The sequence below is a fragment of the Psittacula echo genome (genome assembly GCF_963264785.1).
Source record: "Psittacula echo genome assembly, chromosome: 4".
NCBI classification, from domain to species: Eukaryota; Metazoa; Chordata; class Aves; order Psittaciformes; family Psittacidae; genus Psittacula; species Psittacula echo.
This window is the reverse complement of record NC_137738.1, coordinates 64606594-64625840: the sequence shown is the minus strand read 5'-3', so window position 1 is coordinate 64625840 and position 19247 is coordinate 64606594. Positions and strand designations below refer to the sequence as shown.

At 39.3% G+C, this 19247-nt stretch overlaps 1 protein-coding gene across 1 annotated transcript in view; it reads right to left on the bottom strand.

Annotated features, from left to right (window-relative positions):
- Positions 1-999: 999 nt before the first annotated feature.
- Positions 1000-19247, bottom strand: part of SIM1 (SIM bHLH transcription factor 1) — a gene marked incomplete at both ends in the record, with an annotated part of 49857 nt that continues 31609 nt past the window's right edge. The window contains 3 exons of the mRNA XM_080616129.1: positions 1000-1730; positions 4869-5274; positions 12604-12769. Of these exons, the coding sequence (XP_080472255.1) occupies positions 1000-1730; positions 4869-5274; positions 12604-12769 (1303 nt within the window). The remainder of the gene's footprint in view (positions 1731-4868; positions 5275-12603; positions 12770-19247) is intronic.

Genomic DNA, 19247 nt, shown 5'->3' with positions numbered 1-19247 from the left:
ATTTGTATTTTACAGCAAAAATTCTATGATCCTATTGACTTCTTTCCATGTTTCAAACGAACTAATTATGCAGACACTTTGAACCACTTTTCCTCGGTTTTTTAATTATAACTAAATGGCATATATAACCACAAGATTAAATGTATCTTGGACCACTCCTAATTCCAGCCTATTCTCCTTGTTATCCTGACAATTTTCTTCCATTTCACTCCACTGCCCACCTTGGTGAACAATCTCTCACCTCTACATCAACACAACCAAGCCCTGTGCGTTTCTCAAAACTACACTGAGAAAGGCCTTCTTTATTTTAAACACAGTAGAAGTGAATATTTGATTGTACTAATCAAAAGGATACTGCTCATTTGACTCCATTCAACTCAAGCATATGTAAATAGCTATGCATGTGAGTACACAAGGAAATAATTCAATGAGTTCTTTCTTCTTTCCCCCTTTTTTGATTTTGCATTGGTTAACCTTGGATACTTTATACCATGGAGCAGCACAACACACTGGGCTGTTAGGGAATAAACAGATCACCAGAAGAACACATGCTGCTGTGCATTTCAAAGGAACACATTCCAACTTTCTGTGTAAAAGGAGTGCATAGCAGTTTTGTTGGCTGGGACCTGTGGAACACAAGCAGTTCAGAAGGTCTGCCTTTGGCAGCATTTCCAACCAACCACCTCTTACACAGTGTGCATGAATTGCTCTGCTACCCTGCCCCAAGAAATCCCTGTCTAGACCTTTTCCATCTTTCTCATCTTGCATGGCACCAACTTTGAGTTTATCTCCATTCACTCTAGCTGTGCACGCCAGTGCATTTTTCTTTTCCAAAAGCAATGTGTGTTAACTAGCATTTCCCCAAACCTTAGGTTATTCTTTCTAGTGCACTGTGGTATATTATATGCTGGTAACGACAAGGGCATGAAAACAGATAATATCTTCCAGTTGGATCTCAAAGGTTATTTTGTAAAACACAAAAATTTTTAGAAAAAAGTGTCAGCTTCCATTGGTTATTATAACAGATGTTCCCTTGTGTCCTTGTGCTGGATCTTGCTGCATCCTTAAGTGAGAAGTCACATCAAAATGTGATCCATTACATCCTAGTGAATAGTTTCTAATGGTTTCAGTGTCATATAGATGCTCCAGGGCATATCCAGTTAATGTGTAAGCATGCTTATCAAAGTACTGCCTATGGGAGCTGTAATAATTTGGAGAGGCTGATGGATGGTCCCCTGGGGTTTGATGAGGGGACATGTCTGAATGCAGGTAGTCTTTAGATAGTACCAAACTAGATTTTGATATTCGATCAGAATTGGGGCTGCTTATCCTAGACAGAGTCGTGGGGCTGTTGTCATAGTCATTTTCATGTGGGCTCATAATCTTCCCATCTCGCTGCTGGATGTGTTCACAGGGGGGAGTGTTGGCGACCGTCGGAACACGGCAGACATCTGCTGCCAATTGCTGCTGAGGGTAGTTTGCAAAACATATAGTATGCTTCTTCCCTGTGCCATTAATGGAGACCAATGGATCGGGGGTTGTTTTCCGCAGCTGTAGTCTGTTTTCTTCCTCTTTAATCATTTGCTGGGTGGCTCTTATTAGAGTTTCAATTTTGCTGGGCTCATGTGGACTGCTCTGATATTGCTCAGTACGGTATCGGTCACCTGATTCACTGGCAGAGCCAGGGTCAGGTGAGCTGACGACACTGTCCTCATCCCAGTGTCCTCTCCCTAGGAAAGAGAGAAAGAGGGCAAGCATTGAGGTTGAAGGAGGCAAGCAATCTTGAAGAACAAGTACCCTGAACTTTGTTTTATAGACAGAAAACCAAGACAGAGGCTCATAAGAAAGTCATCAAAAATTACTGTGATGGACCCCTTACTTTTCAGTGACAAACTCTAGTACTCTGTCAGCACATGGAACGAGCAACACAACTGAAAATATACAGAGACCTAAGCACCTCAACACAAACATCCAGTGCTACCTGAGTCGATTCAGTGCAACCAAGCATTTGGCACCAACTCTGCAGGACCTTTGTATATTCTGGAGCAGCTAGAGGCCAGGCAGGGTACCTAGGGCATGTCAACGTGCCCTCAACACTGACATTCAGGTTCCTGACCCTTTGCTATCTCTTTGCATTAATAAAGTCTGAGTGAATTTGGACCATGGTGAACACAAAAATCTCAAGGAATTACAAATCTACATCTTTCCAACATGTCTTCTAAGGCCTTTCCAGAAGCTGAGACATAGAGAATTTGCAGAATGGTTTGTGGTTATGTAATGACTTTACACAGGTTACACAACAATAAATAAACACAAGTAATGAAACAGTTCTTGTTTAGAAGCACAAGAACCCACAGCTATTAGACAGGGATATTATAAAAACGTGATCTCATATCCCAACTCATAAGTATTTGCTGTATAAAACTTTTAAAACGGGAAAATATAACTATATTCTTACTTCTTTTTTAAAAAATAAGGCCCATAGACGTATCAGAGGTGTTCAGCTTGCATGTAGCTGAAAGGACAGAATCAGACCTGTCAATCCTCACTAGGAAGAAGTTGAGTGACCCCCAAACCTGAACAGCCAACTAAGGCCACATTACAATAAAGGGTTTGATGAAAGATTCTCTGAGATATGTGCCTGCAGAAGAGCACATCTTAGACTTGCACAAATTACTTAACCATGCCTTTGCCTCAGCACGTACGAAGTCTTCTTTGGAGATAAGGCCCTTTGGGTTGGTTGACAGGACTCCTCAGAGGAAACCCATTTTCAGACCAGCACAAGTATTTTCCCCTGCTCTGTGTTGGGTCGAGGCATACAGATCTGCTTGGGTGGCAGACCACTACTGCTCTGTTGCAGAGTTCATGACAAAAATCAGTGATGCGCTCGTCTAATAAACATATCCTGCCATTTGTCGGTGGAAGTACTGCACTGTGGAGTTTCTCATGAGCATAAATTTATCTTCACATCTTAAGATCTGGACCCAAAATGGCAGGGCCAGGAGGTGGAAGGGAGCTCCAGGCACCAGAGCACATAATATGTCCAGTACAATGGGGAGCTGGTCAGCCATGGCTCTAAACCCAGTGCTCAGTTTGTTTCACTGCACAGACCACATATGCAGTGTCCCAGATTTCCCGAGTATGACCAGAAACACATGGGCTCGTACGCAACATCCAAGGCCTGCCATATTGGTCAGCTAATTGTAAGGTGACTCTAATCCAGAACTACCATAAGATACATTGAAAGACAGAAAAGGAAGAAAATATTTTCTGCCCAACAAAACTACCCTGACAGAAATGTTCATACAGTATTGTCAAAAAGTTTTGTTTGTGAAAGGCCAAGGTTAGAAACTGCCTACATCTAGATGAAAATGTCACATTTGCAACACAAGCTGAGATGGTCTTCTCAACTAAGAGCAACAGGTCAGGTTTTACCCCCAAAGCTACGTGCAAACTAAAGGCCTAAGAAAATAACTGGAGCATCTGGAATTACAGTAAAATCAATAAACAAACTAAAATCACGTTACATTATCCATTTGCATTGATGATCCTTGATAAAGCTATGGAATAAATATTTAACATTTTTGTGTTTGCACCTCCATATGGTATTTGTATGTTGCTATATTTCTATTCTCAGCAGGAATTATAATGCATAAAATTTGCCAGAAAAATTGTCATACTTCACTCCATTTTCTTTTTTTCAGAAGAAAAATCTAGAAAAACATAAGTATGACAAAAGTACAACACAGACACAAGGAAGGAGATGTCTTCTCAAAGGAAAAGTGGAGGATAGCCCTCATCGACAAAATTTAGGTCTTCTTTTCATTCCTCATTTTTCCTCTGACTGTATTTCTTAGAACTTGCTAATTAATTATTTTTCTAATATCAACATAATTTTCCTCATATCGCAGTAAAATAGTACAGTTCTTTTTCCTTTCCAAAGCTTTATTCCGCAAGGCAATGCTAATGGTTTGCAATAGCATAATTAGCTTTTATGAGTTCTTTAGATACAAACTATATTTTTATATATTACTTTAGTAGATTTATTTTTTTTTAAATGATGCATCTATCCTTACAACCTTGAACTCTGACTTTTGAGTCAGTTGCATTCTTCCAACTCTCAGTCTACCTTTTAATACCTAGGTCCTATGGATTTTAAAAGCCCAAGATCATCCCTTCACTGTGATATTTTTTATTAGCTTCAGCCTCTGAAGATGTGCCAATGCACTGTTCGCAACTTGCCAGACACCAAGCAAGGCATTAGGCTTGGTATTGGAAGGATGGAGAGACTCAAACTGGCTAAAAGTTATAGCTGGGGACAAATGTCTGAAATCAAAAGCAAATGCTAATTTGAATTGTTAATTTTAAATAAAAACAAATAGCAAATCATAGGGAATTGAGTAATAACCAGTGCAGAGAGATAAGTCATTTGGAGAACAATTTCTCCAAAGACTGTAAAGATTTTTTTAATATATGGCTTGGATTTAGCTCTGATTTTTTGCTAGATGGATTCCAACCAAAGTAGTTTGATCTTAAGTCAAACAAATAACCATTTCTATCGAGTGTATCATTTTGCTTATATTTTTAAGATCATCCTTGAAATCTCACCAGTCACATATGTCCACCTGAATTTCACACATTAAAAAATATACCACAAAATTTTATTTTGGTGCATATAAGCCAGACCGTTAAACTCAACTTGAATTTTAAGTATTCCTCATCTCCATAGATGCAATCTCTGAGACAAGGACATAAATCAAGATTCTCCCTCATTTTCTCTTCCACACAAACAGCTTCATGTTTATGTCACATTGCTTTGTCGCATTGCTTAAATGGTCCCACTCCTGAAAATCCTTGTTATCTCTTACCATGAATCCTGTGCACTGATGTTATGTGGGGCATACTGTTTTCATATGCCTCTCTGCTCTCAGGGGATGACTTAGTCAGAGGCAATGCTGAACGAGAACCCCACCAGCTCTCCCTTCCTGGCTGTGGCGTGCCAAGGAAATATCGGCCAGCTTCACATCTGCCTCCTTCACAGGCCTGAGTATGGAAATGTCTGTCATCGGTCAGCCGGGAGTGGTCAAGTGCAAAACCATAGCAGAGAGCACTGCGGTCTGAGTACTGTCTGTAGGCACAGGAGACATCATGGTGCTGGGAGCTCGGTCTGTCGGCGGGCTCCAGTAGCTGGGGTGAAGCTGTGTCAGTCAGGGGGCTCCCACCCCACTGGCTTTCATGGTCGGACTCAGATCTCTCAGTGTGAAATCCAGAATACTGCAAAACAGGAGAAGCAGCGTGGAAGATATGCCTGGGTGAAATCTGCAAGTAACTGCACTGAAAAGACAGAGTATGTCTGTGATAGGGTGTTTTTTGTGAGCGTACCCACATGTCTGCACCTTCTGATTGGACTCCTAGTCCTTTCCTGTACAACACTCTGTAATGAGCTCACAGATTACAGGACAGACTTCATGAAAGTCTAAACCATTCCATGCCAACCCCTAATAGCTACTTCATTTATGATGTGTAATATTAGACTCAGCAACATCAATGTTGCAAGTCAATATTTTTTTAATATGTCCAGGTTTTTCTTATTGCTTTGAAAGCTAGTGCTTATTCTCAGCAATGGTTCCCCAATGGAGTTCTCCCAAAAAAGGGACTGAAGTAACACCACTCCTGGAGCACTCTCAAGTTCAAATTGAAACTGAATGTATTTCAAGCTCTTTTTCTAAGGGTTCCCTCTCTTTTCCTCATGTTCTGTTTGTTGTTGGATTTTTAATTTATTTTTTTTTCTTACCTGGAGTGGTATCTTTGAACTTCTTTCCTCCTATTAGTAAGGAAAAGAAAGTCTCCTGCAGACCTTGAGACTTCTACCAACACTGCTATGGAGTAAAGCTCTGAAGTGACAGCAATTGGGTAGGAAGCTAAAAATCACAGCTCTATTGCAATGTGGGAGTAAGGAAAATTTGAAACTATTTGCCAGAAAAAATAACCACTAGCCAGAGCAGGCAGAGCAGGCATTTGACACCTTCACTTAAGCCGGGCCCTCCCAACACAGAAGCAGCAACTAGCAAGCAGTTGGAAAATCAGACAGAATGGGAGCATGGGCATTTGTTTATAGAGAAGTAAGGGTTAAGTTAAATGTCCCACTATTTCTAGGTATTCATAACGAATGTTTCAAACTTTCAGATACTTTGGGGGGAAAAAAAAAAAAGAAAAAAAAGGAATGCTTATTAAACCTCCTAGGATTTAACTGCCTCATTTTTAAATCTTTTTGTTTATTGGAACTGCTGAACTTCATGGAACATCTTTAAATCAATTTCATCCATGATTATGGATTGGGATGAGACTAAAGCTGTACATGCTCACCACTTCAGTACAGCACACTCATGTCACAAATCAATGCATTACAACATGAAACCTTGGAATTCTCCCATTCCATCACTCACCTTCCAGATGCCTGCGCACTCTTCCTTTTCTTCTAATAGACATTAGGCCCCTCTCTTGAGAACATAAGCTTACCTTCCTTTTCATTAGATTGAGTTAATAAGAAACTCCTTATTATCAGCCAGGATCAAGGTTTTATGCACTTACCAATCGAGCGTACTGACCAGATGTTTGACTCACAGAAACTTAAACCATCTGCACAACATCAGCAGCAGTTTTTACATTTAATTAGGTATTTCTTCTGTATTCTAGTTTATATTTGTGAACACTGTTTGTTAATACAATAGGTTATTTAAAGGAAAGAAAGACAGGGTCATGGCTTTGAGGAGCTCAACTATATTTTGTTATTAGCTGTCAGAAAAATATCAGTAGGCAAAAGCCTATCAGTAGATATGGAGAAGATCAGCAAGTTAGCATAGCATATTCATTGCAAGGTTTTAGAAACGAAAGGATAAACCTGATTTTGCACGAAGTTAAGAGTTACAGAACCACAAAAAGGTTCTTTTAAATGTCAGTAATTTGGCATACTTTAACTAGGAATTTTATTCAACCATCACACTTGCATGTAAACAACTGAAATATCAGACTCTTCTATTACCCTTTCAGTTCTAACGTCTTCAAAATTCTTAGTCACAAAAATACTTTTGCAATTTCTGACTGAATTAATGTCAACTTTTTGCCAAAAATATATAGATGAATTAAGTTTCCAACAAAAAAAATAGAAATTTTTTACAAGATTTTGGCTATTAAAATAGTTAAAATGGAAATTCACAAAATTAAAACTACTTTTGTGCCTGTTCTTAATTTGAGAATTACTTTTAGTGCCTTTCAATTTTTACTTTTATAAACTAGATTTTTTAACTTTTAAAGTTAAGCTTAGATATAAGATAATACAAGATAATATAAGCATAAATATAAGTATAAAAAAGTTAAAAGTTCATTTATTTTTTTATTTAAAAAAAATCATAGTACACATTTCCGTCATGAGGAGTACAAGGAAAATTAATTTCTAACAATATTATAATGGAATTTCTTTTATTGGACAATTCATGATGATAATAAATGTCAGAACTGAAAATTCTTAATTTGATTTAGCTTTAATAGATATTCTTCTATTCTCTGTTTCGAAGGACCATTCAGGGTGCAGCAGCATAGCTTCTCTTGCAGGGAATTTCTCTCCATAACTGAAAATTTGCTCCTCTTTTTTTGTTTTTAATTTTGAACCTAACCACAAAGGATTCAATTGCACAGCCCTTTGTTCACTTTTCTGAAAGAAAAGGACATCATTTCAAAGGGTACATGTTCAGCACATCAGAAATGCACCATGTAATGTCATATAACCATGTAGTCAAGACCAACAATACTTCATGCATGTTCTTTGTACTTGACGTAAATGAAGATTATTTGAGATCTGACCCATAACAGCTGCTAGGCCACAGACTGACTTAAATCAACCCAATGCATTGCTTCTGGCCCATATTTTCTACCAAGGCCTATTATGACTGCTGACTCTTAAGGTACAACATAAGCAGACATAGGCCAAAAATACGTCTAATTCCCTTTGAAGCTATCACATCTCTATTTGGCATCATTATGCTGCCTCTACTGCTGCCGTCCTACCACTGTCTCTTCTGGGAATCTGATGTTGACAGGTGGAGACTCCAAATATGGGTATGTGTGACATGTTGATGAGCAGAGAAATGAAAGGATGATCAAAGATACTGCTTTACTGAAACAGGAGTGGAAACACTATCTCTCAAGTCAGAATTAGGCTTCCATATGTCAAGCAATGAAAGATCATAGAAAATGGAATCAGATTTAATGGAAATTATGGCAAATTAAAATTAGTTGGTTAGGGTTTTTTTCGATCCACATCCTGCCTCACCAGAAATGTTCTCCTTCCTGCTAGTTTTGGGTTCTGACTCCCCTCAGGCAGAATTTATTATTTTTGGGTTCTTGACAGCAAACAGAATTTAAACATGATAAAGAACTTCAGACAGGTAAAACCTGAAATCCCTTCAGGTGATTTCTGAATTGTCTTCTGGCATAAATAACAACAATAAATAAAGTAAATGGTCCTCCAGCTGTTTTCTGGAAATTGAATTGCCACCTCCAGATACAAGAAATGTCTTCCAGAGCACTAATCCAGCATACCACTGCAGTGAGAACATACAAGCAGGATTAGCACTGACATAGGAAGGGGCTATAGGCCATCCCTCTTGCTACTTCCACATAAAGAAAAACTTCAGGAGGGCTGAACAGGCAAGGAAATAGGAAAATATAAATTTCATGTCAGAGAGAAGCTTATTTTATGAGAGCCCATGGAAGTGTATTAGGTCAGTAGACAATATTTTGTGATTTTCTTTTCCCTGACCTTCCATTCCTACAGGTGTCTCACCGGCCGAAGCACTCATCCTGTCATACATAGCAACATCAGCCTGCTCTACACACCATTCCAGATGTTCAAACAATAGAAGTTATAGATTTCTAATTTTCGGGCAGTCTACTCAGATTTTTATCATCATAAACACTAAATATATAGTGAAACCCTCTCAGAGTCCTCTTTTCCATGAAAAACTTTCACTATATCAGCATTAGCAGCTTTCCTCTTGATTTGTGTTTTAACCATGAGAAAAAACATCTCAGATGCAGGCTGCATTCTACCAGGAACATATGCATGCTTTTAAATCACTTTTATCTTACTTTTTCCTAATGTAATCCTGAAATGTAAAATATGTTCTTTTTATATTCACTATTATAGGCAGAACAGATGGTGAAAGGCTTAGATTAAAGTAATACAGCATGTCCATTAAAATAACCCCTACTGCTGGTGACTCTTCACCAGATCAGGAGTTATGTTTACTATAAAAAGAGAGGCTTGCTTTGCTTTTGAATACACTGGAAGTTGTCAAAGCTTCAGGCTACAGGAAGAAATGAAAACAAAACAAAGGCTAAGGCTTACAAATTCAGTCTGATTCTGTTGTCTTTAACCCATTGGGTTATATGTTCAAATAGAGGTGGATTACAGAATTAATCCAGATTATCTGTTTATAGGAGTTATAAAATCAATTTACCTCCAAAATCAAGTGTATTTACATACATCTACTAGAGAAAGCTTTTACTTCCAAAAATTCATGCATGCTGTAACACATACCAAAGCCTTCATTCAACAGCTCTTAGGTACCTTGTTACTTGTATACGTGACTTTGTTTTACATATGTATGATCTTTATCCAATAACTAAAATGAGATATGAAGCAGTAAATGTGTATCCATATCTGACCACAAAGTATTCTCATTAGAGGCAGGCAACAGACAGTTTTGAGTATTTTCTTTAAACAATCATCATTAATGGGAGATTAAACTCCAAAGCAGTTGTTCAGATGATCACAATTAAAATGTTTTTCCAATCTTGTTGCTATTTCCTGTGTACAGAATAAATGAGGTCCAGGGATAGCTTTTGGAAACACAAAATAAATGAGGTCCAGGGCCAGATCTTAGGAGCAATTCACAATGATTACTGTTATGGGGAAAGACTACAGGCATCTTTTAACCAACTCACAATTTCCTTTCTCTGCAAATCTCTATCAAGTCTTCATCTCTCCTGGTTTTTCACCTCCACTTTCAGCTCTCCACCTCTAGTAGAACAGGGCTAGAAGATCACTGTTAAAAGTGTCTAGGCAAATCCTACAGCTGTGTCTTGAATTTTGGGTTGTTCTTCTCTCTGCTTGCCCTTTCCCAGTCTGGTTTCACAGAATCCAATAGCCCACTATACTAATGTCAGTATTAATCAGATGTTGACCAATGCCTCTAATTTAATGAACTCAATTTTTGCTTGAAGACTCAAGGGCCATATTGCACTATGTCTGCCTCTGCATAAGACTTGAGGAAAAACAGAAACATTAACACTATCTTAGGTGACCAAACCATCCATCTTTCACTCTAGTAGTAAACATTCTGCTGAAATTTTTATCATAGTTTTCAGTCAGATCATATCTCATGTAGCTATCCTATAGCAGAGCAGAGGATTCTAAGTTATCTCCCAATTAGGCATATGACCCCCTTTTCCCTTCAAAAGTGAAACAAAGTAAGTGGCAAGGACAAAAGAAAAACAAGGAAAAAATGAAGAAAAGAAAAAATAAAAAAAAAAGGAAGAAAAAAAGAAGGAATGAAAGTACGTACATTTAAAATCTCCTATGTGCCCTTAATTTTAAGGAAAACTTTGCCCACTGACATTATTTTACTAATAAACTCCCTGCTTCCTTCCCTTACCAAAACCCAGACTCCTGTGTAAGCTAAAATCCACGGCCTCAGTTTTCAGCTGTGGCTTTTGAGTCACACGCTCATTCTCCACAACTGGCTGGCAAATTACGTGGGCTGGAGACTGAGGGACATAGGCCATACCACCTGCTGCATGTTCTTCACAAGAGCTTTTCTTACTCTTTCAACAGCTTATTCAGTGGTAGGAACAGATGAGAGGGATGCGAAGCCAAGCTGCCAGTGTTGCTTGTGGTGATATGCTACAATGAACGGTATGACTATTTTTCAAGATACTGGCAACAATCACACTATTCTTTTTGGATGGTGAAATCTGTGACTTTACTACCAGGCAGCTGGCAATGAAAATGAAACTGAAACTAAACATCCTGAGGTTTCAGACCGCAATCCCTGATAAAACAACGGTCTCAACACTGCACTGTCAGTTCAGGATTTTTTCTGGTGGCAGAGAGGAAAAGAAGATACTGATGAAATTCACACTTTCAGAAACCAGATCAATGTGGGAGGATAACAGGTCTTCAGTTGGGATTGTTCTGTTAGCAAATGACTTCTGAAAGAATTGAGTAAGGGGAGATGAAGGATAATTTCAGTAAATCAAAGATAGTCATCTTAAAAATCTAATTTAGAGTTAATTGTACGTATCTCTCCCAATTCTTTAAAGCAGTTTTATTACAATTGTTTGGTGTAGTGCATTCAAAAGAAAGGGTCTTCTTGAACAACCCACAGAAGTGTGTATGAACAAGTGATTAATCAACAACAGCCATAACAACCTGTGGCAAAATTATATTCTTAAAATTAAGAATCTGAGTTCATATCTAGGAGCTTATTTAAATATTCCCTGTGCCAAAAGCAAATGTCATTTAACTGAAATTCTTACCCTTGGTACTTTTGAGGGTAAAAAGAAAGAAAACAAGGAAGTTAGGTAGACACACTGTACACACTTAGAGGTCAGTTTGGAAAACATTGTACCTGCAGAGAAACTGTAGTCATCAAGGTCATTATCAGTTAAATATTGACCTAGATTCTTTAAAAATACACAGCTCTTCTATGTGACATCATGAATGCATACATTTATATCCAATGTGTGGTGGCATAAGGGCAGTAAGACTGGCATAATTAGTAAACATAATGGTTATTTCAGCAAACAGGCTTATTTGAGCAGAAAAGTTGACAATGTAAGTATGCAAGTGTTGTGGCACTGTCTGCAGAAATCATTTGTGCATATGCATTAGTTTAAGCTCCAGTTTACAGATCCAATCAAGTCTGGTCCATTCTCCAAGCAGGGATGTATTCCTTACACAGAAAATGAAATCTGGGAAATTAGAGTCTACTGACACCAGTGGTTACCTCCTAGTGTTTTCACCCTTTCAAAGCTTTGTATGTAGGAAAGGTTTCTTGTTCCAGCTCAGCAAGTTAGCCTGTTGCTTTCCCTTCTCAAAACTCACTCCTAACTCACTCCTTCTGACGAAGATTTCTATACTAAACTGCTGTCAAACATCTGGCAGCTTTCTAGAATGGGTGGAATTATTAAAGAGTGGGTAAGAAAAAGCAAGATTTCTCAAATGGCAAAACTCAAAATCCTCGCAAACCAAGTATTTAAAAACCAATGTTTTCACATGTCCTTCTGTCAGCTCCTCATTAACTCTAAGACATGTGCTTATTGTTGTTGATGATGATTTATTATGCATGCTGAAACATGAATGTTTCCAGCTTTTTTGAAACAGTTTAAAGAAACGTATTTTTGTCTCAATATCTTATAACCTGTAGTTCTTTACTCCCTTTGAGTAACAAGTTCTGTGTCCCATTACAATTACTGAGGTAAAATAGCAGTCAAAATCAAGATATTCAAAAAGATTCAATTTTGTCTTTCAAAGACAACTACCTGTGGGTATGGTGATGTCCTTGATTTTGACTTTGTGCTCGAGAGGCGAGATTTGCTTCCCTTTCTATTATCCGTTATGGTTGGAGTTGAATTTGTGTATGAGAATGTCGGCTTGGCAGCAGTGACCTGATCCAGGGAGAGCTGTAGTCCTTTATATTCAGTATCCCTATATAAAAGGCAAAAGTGAAAAACAAACTCATTTCATATCTTAATGGGAAACATTCATTCCTTCTTAATGGGGTGTGGAAACAAAAGATATTTTTAAGGGAAAAGAATAAAACCAACCTGAGCAAGTCAGTACATCCCCCTAATACATTTAAGTAGCATAGCTTACTAAACAATAGCACTATGTTTGTACTGAAAATATGACTGCTCTTTGCATCCAACTGCTATCATCCTGATCTCAGATGATCACTTTCTTCAGTAATAAAAAACATTGGAATAGAAAAGTCTGAGATTTGTATTACAGTTCTGCACTGGTCACATAGCTAAGCAGCAAATAGGGTACATTTTCCTCAAAACTCTTAACTGTGCAACTAAAAACTTACCGTGTGTGTATATGTGTGTGTGCTCATGCATGTGTGGGGTGCACATAACATCCTACATGATCACTAAATAAACCAAATAAATTGTTTTTCATGAAAACACTTTAAGGTTGTATTTTTTGTTGTTTACGCGGTTCCAGGCAATTGGTGTAATTTTTTTAATTTTTCTTCTTCTATGAGTCTTGTGAATGTTTATTCCTGTGTTTGAAGTTTCTTATACCATTTTACCAGCCTCAGGAAACATCTAAATAAATAAAGGTCATTTCAACAGGCTGTGCCCCACTCACTGAACAGTAGAGGTTTTCTATGGGGAGCGAGATATAACAGCAGTTTGTGAAGTTCAGAATTAGTTTCTTTAAATTTTATAATGAATACATAAAAGTAAGGAAAACTGGTATTACTCACAATGTCTTACTAAGCATAACGAGGGCATATGCGTTGGACTGCACTCCTCTGCACACATCTGCATGTCTGCTGATACCCAGGGGAGTAAGAAATGAGCTCTCCAGCTTTCATGTAGTCATACGGAACCTATTCTGACAATGATTTATTAAAAGAGAGCGAAGAAAAAGTTTCTTCATGACCTACCTACCTGGAGGAAAAGATGAAGGATTCATGGTTTTTCTCTTCCTTTGTGTTAATCAGCAGAGAAATAAGAGAACAAGGGAAGAATAATGCTTCTCTTATGCAGTCAAGGAGGCAACATACTCATTCACACATTATCCCATGCTCCACCTAAACCTTATCTTTAATAGATTATATTAATAATAAATTGTTCATCAAGCTCTAATGACAATGTCTTGCTCTATAACCACACATATATTGATGTAAGCCATGACAGTATAACACTCTTCAGAAAGAAACTGCACCAAAACCCAGTTGGTAACTCAGAACCACACACCCTCTTGCTCACTCCCCATCTTTTTCCTCCTCTCTGCTCCCAGAGGGATGGGGAGGAGAATCAAAAGAATGTAACTCCCACGGATTGAGATAAGAACAGTCCAGTAACTAAGTTATAACACAAAACCACTACTGCTACCACCAATAATAAAAATGATAAGAGAAATAACAAGGGAAGAGAATACAACCGCTCACCACCTGCCGACCGATACCCAGCCGAACCGAGCAGTGATCTAACCCTTCACAGTATCACAGTATCAGAGTATGCTAGAGATTGGAAGGGACCTCAAAAGATCATCTAGCTCAATCCCCCTGCCGGAGCAGGAATACCTAGATAAGGTTACACAGGAATGTGTCCAGGAGGGTTTTGAATGTCTCCAGAGAAGGAGACTCCACAATCCCCCTGGGCAGCCTGTTCCAGTGTTCCGTCACCCTCACTGAGAAGAAGTTTCTTCTCAAGTTTAAGTGGAGCCTCTTGTGTTCCAGTTTGTACCCATTACCCCTTGTCCTATCATTGTTTGCCACTGAGAAGAGCCTGGCTCCATCCTCGTGACACTCCCCCTTTATATATTTATATACGCTAATAAGGTCACCCCTCAGTCTCCTCTTCTCCAAACTATAGAGACCCAGCTCCCTCAGCCTTTCCTCATAAGGGAGATGCTCCACTCCCTTAATCATCTTCGTTGCCCTGCGCTGGACTCTCTCCAGCAGGTCCCTGTCCTTCTTGAACTGAGGGGCCCAGAACTGGACACAATATTCCAGATGCGGTCTCACCAGGGCAGAGTAGAGGGGAAGGAGGACCTCTCTCGACCTACTGACCACCCCCCTTCTAAGAAACCCCAGGATGCCATTGGCCTTCTTGGCCACAAGGGCACAGTGTTGGCTCATGGTCATCCTGCCGTCCACTAGGACCCCCAGGTCCCCTTCCCCTACACTGCTCTCTAACAGGTCGTTCCCCAACCTATACTGGAACCTGGGGTTGTTCCTGCCCAGATGCAGGACTCTACACTTTCCCTTGTTATATTTCATCAAGTTTCTCCCTGCCCAACTCTCCAGCCTGTCCAGGTCTCGCTGGATGGCAGCACAGCCTTCTGGCGTGTCAGCCACTCCTCCCAGCTTAGTGTCATCAGCAAACTTGCTGATAGTACACTCAATTCCCTCATCTAAATCATTGATGAATATATTAAATAATACTGGTCCCAGTACTGACCCTTGAGGCACTCCACTAGATACAGGCCTCTAACTAGACTCCGCCCCATAGACTACAACTCTCTGGCTTCTCTCCTTCAGCCAGTTCACAGTCCACCTCACTACCTGATCATCCAGGCCACACTTCCTCAATTTAGCTATGAGGATGCTGTGGGAGACTGTGTCAAATGCTTTGCTGAAGTCAAGGTAGACCACATCCACCGCTCTGCCATCATCCATCCACCGTGTTATTTCCTCATAAAAGGCTATGAGGTTGGTCAAGTACGACTTCCCCTTGGTAAAGCCATGTTGACTGCCCCTCATAACCCTCTTATCCTTGATATGCCTTAAGATGGCACCAAGGATAAGGTGTTCCATCAGTTTTCCAGGGATGGAGGTGAGGCTGACCGGTCTATAGTTACCCGGGTCCTCCTTCTTGCCCTTTTTGAAGACTGGAGTGACATTTGCTTTCCTCCAGTCCTCAGGCACCTCTCCCGTTTCCCAAGACTTGGTAAAGATGATGGAGAGTGGTCTAGCAATGACTTCTGCCAGTACCCGTGGGTACATCCCATCTGGACCCATGGATTTATGGATGTCCAGGTAACTGCTCCCAGTTTATATACCAGGCATGACGTGCTGTGGTATGGAATACCCCTTTGGCTAGTTTGGGTCAGGTGTCCTGTCTCTGCTTCCTCCCGATTTCCCCTCCTCCCTGGCAAAGCATGAGACTGAGAAAGTCCTTGGTCAGACTAAACATTACTGAGCAACAACTAAAAACATCGGTGTTATCAGCGTTGTTCTCAGGCTAAAAGTGAAAAACACAGAACTGCACCTGCTACTAAGGAGAAAAATGACTGCTACTGCTGAACCCAGGACACTCCATGATTTAGTCCTACCAAATTATGTTATACAAAACATCAAAACCAAAGGATGTCAATTAATTTTTATATTTAACTACTCTCAATAGCATGAGATATTTTCAATAGTCTTGAAAAAACTATCAGTATCATCCTGATATGCACAGTCCCTCTGACTATTTGGTTATAAGAAAAGGAAGGTTCATGTGGTCTCCATGTTAGATGCAGAAAATGTGTCTCCAGAAATGAAAATTAATCAAAACTAAGTAGATAAGTTGTTCAAAAGCATTAGGCATTTTGCTGGATAACCCATAGTCTGCACTCATGCCATTACTTTCCCATCTCTGGTGTATGCCATCCAGTAACAGTCTGCTGCTTTCTCATGTCAGTGGAGGAGTTTCTAAAAATTGTACAAGACACCACCCCAGTATTCAGACCATGGACTGTCACTCCAACGCTACTTGCCTGCTGCTATGATCTGTGTAAAGGCCGAGCATTCCCATTATAGAGATTACACTGTACAATGCTTCTATGTCATGTGAATCTTAAAAAACCAGGGGAACCAGGCTGCCCAAAACCTTGCATGCCATTATATGCTACTCTTCTAAGTCCTTGGTATCATTAGGGTGAGAAGTCACCCTCCCACACACATTAGAATAAACACCCCAAGCTTTATTTGCAGCCAATTTCTTAGACAGTAACATCATTAAACAAAGGATAAGAAAAAAAAACCTATTTGCAATTCTTGCCACTGAATGCCAAGTTTCTCCTCAGGAGAAAAAAATTAAATAAAATACAACTGCATTACCCTTAAAGATGAAACACCTGGAGTTTTTTGCATCACTAAGGCATAATTCAATACCATCTTAATCTTATCCTAGCACAGCTATGCTTCAGAAGAGCCAAGACAGACACCAGAACACCAAAAGTAACAGGCCAAGATAAATGCCAGAAGTTTGGCTTTTTTTTAAAAAAAGGGGAGGGGAGGGGCAAAGAAAACACTGAGGAATCACTCTGGTCTCAATGTCAGATGCATAAGATGTTCCACCAAGAAATTAAAACTTTTGAGTAGATCCATATGCACTGTGAAGTAAAGTACTAGAGGAACCAGGGCTCCTAGTGGTACACAAACTACAGATGGAAATTCTGACAACTTCCTGGAGGAATTTATAAAACTTCCACAAACCACGGAACTGTAATCTCCAGACTCCTGTTCTTGGACACCTGAATCCTTTATTATACAGTCCCAGCAACATAGTAGTATTGCATCTTGTGTTTCAGACATCATTCAAAAAAAGGTGATGGATACAAGCCTCTTCCTCCAAGGTCCTCACCTGCAGGGTACCACAGGGATCCATACAATCTACATCTATCTACATGGGACTGCTGAGAGAGAGAGTGATATGGCATGTGTTCAATTGCTAACAGTATGTTGCTGACAATCTACTATTTATCTCATTTTCTGATGCAACTATCATCACTATAAAACATCAGAATAACTACAGGAAATTAGCTCTTAAATGAAGAACAGATGGATCAAACTGAATCCAGACAAGACCAAAGTGATGCTTCTTTGCAAAGGGAAACACATTGAAGACCTCCACCTTTTCATGATGGGAAACAGCCATTCTCTCCACTGTTGGGTTGAAATTCTAGGTCCTCTTTGACTCTTCAAAAAACTTGGATGCATACACTTTCGGCAGCATATGCTTCCAAAAACTGATTATGTCTCCTCTGGCTTGTTCCTCCCCACATATGAAAATCTGACTGGTATGGTCAATGTATCAGGCACCTACAGACTGGATTACCATGCCTCATTGTAAGGAAAAAGAAATAAGAAGGCAAAGCGTAAAATCCTTTTGCTACAACATGCTGCTTCCTATTTTCTTCTCAGATCTAACTCCCAAAAGCATTTCCCCTCGGTGCCATATCTCTGGATCTTCTAATGCCCATTATAAAGCTTGAGCTTAATTTTGAAAGCACTTATTGATGTACTAGAGCTAGCATCGTGAAAAAACAAGGATCAATGTACCAACTGCACTTCCTACAATAAAGCACCTGAAAGTTGAGTAAAAAACATTCCTTACTAAAGAGACCTAGATATAGAAAGCAACATAGATGGAGAAGGACAAAGTCTGAAACAGAATAGCATTTGGAAGAGGAAGCTAATCTGTTTGCACATGGCTTGGATACCAGCTGGATCTGCAGCACTTGTGTGGAGAGTTCCCACAATTCAGCTTTAGAAGACACTTTCTGCATACTGTCATTGAGAAAATGTACAGTATGAAATGGTGGCAACCGTCTGTCTAATGAAAGTTTGAGGAAGATATAATGACTTATTAGCAGATAGACACAAAAGAAGAACAGTAAGGGAGCACTACAAAACCTGAATTCTCAGCAAACAACAGAGCTTGCATAAACATGGCAACTGAGTGTATGGATATAGCTCACCATGCAACACAGAAAAATGAGAGGGTGTTTATGTGGCCTTTTTGAAGGAAAAAAGATGAGGAAAGGGTGAGTCAGCATCGCTATAAATAATGTTGGGAAGACCGGAATTAGTGACAGAGCCAATGAGACAGTATGGCCTAACTGTACAGAAAAAACAGGCTTTTTTGTAGTTATGTTTTTTCAAGTAACAGGGTGAAGTTTGGGACTACTTTGACCAAAACCTAAAAACTAGACATTAACATTGGAGAACTAAAGGCATAAAGATTTTTGAATATACTGTTTCTCTACCTAAAGACATTGTTGCCTATGGAGTGGAAGAGAAATTAAGCCCTGAAAAACGTTTTCAAATAGAAAAAGCAGCTAAACAGGATGTATCTAGAGAAAGTAGCATAATAATGGCATCCATTAGTAAAGAATGAATATCCAGATTCCACTAAAAGAACTTAAGGACAACCAGATTCACCAAAAGAACTTAAGGACAACCAGACTGAAGAATAGAGATCTTACACAGCTACAGTCATAAGCAGCATAACCTTTAAAACAAGAAGAAACCCATCAAAAAATAAGAAAAAAATGCTTAGCTCACGGAAAACTCTGCAAAAGCCATGAGAAACAGCATCTTTTTATGTTAATGCCACAACATGCCAGAAAAGAAGAATAAGCCATACATGCAGTGAGTGAGAATGCACAGATAACCAACAAA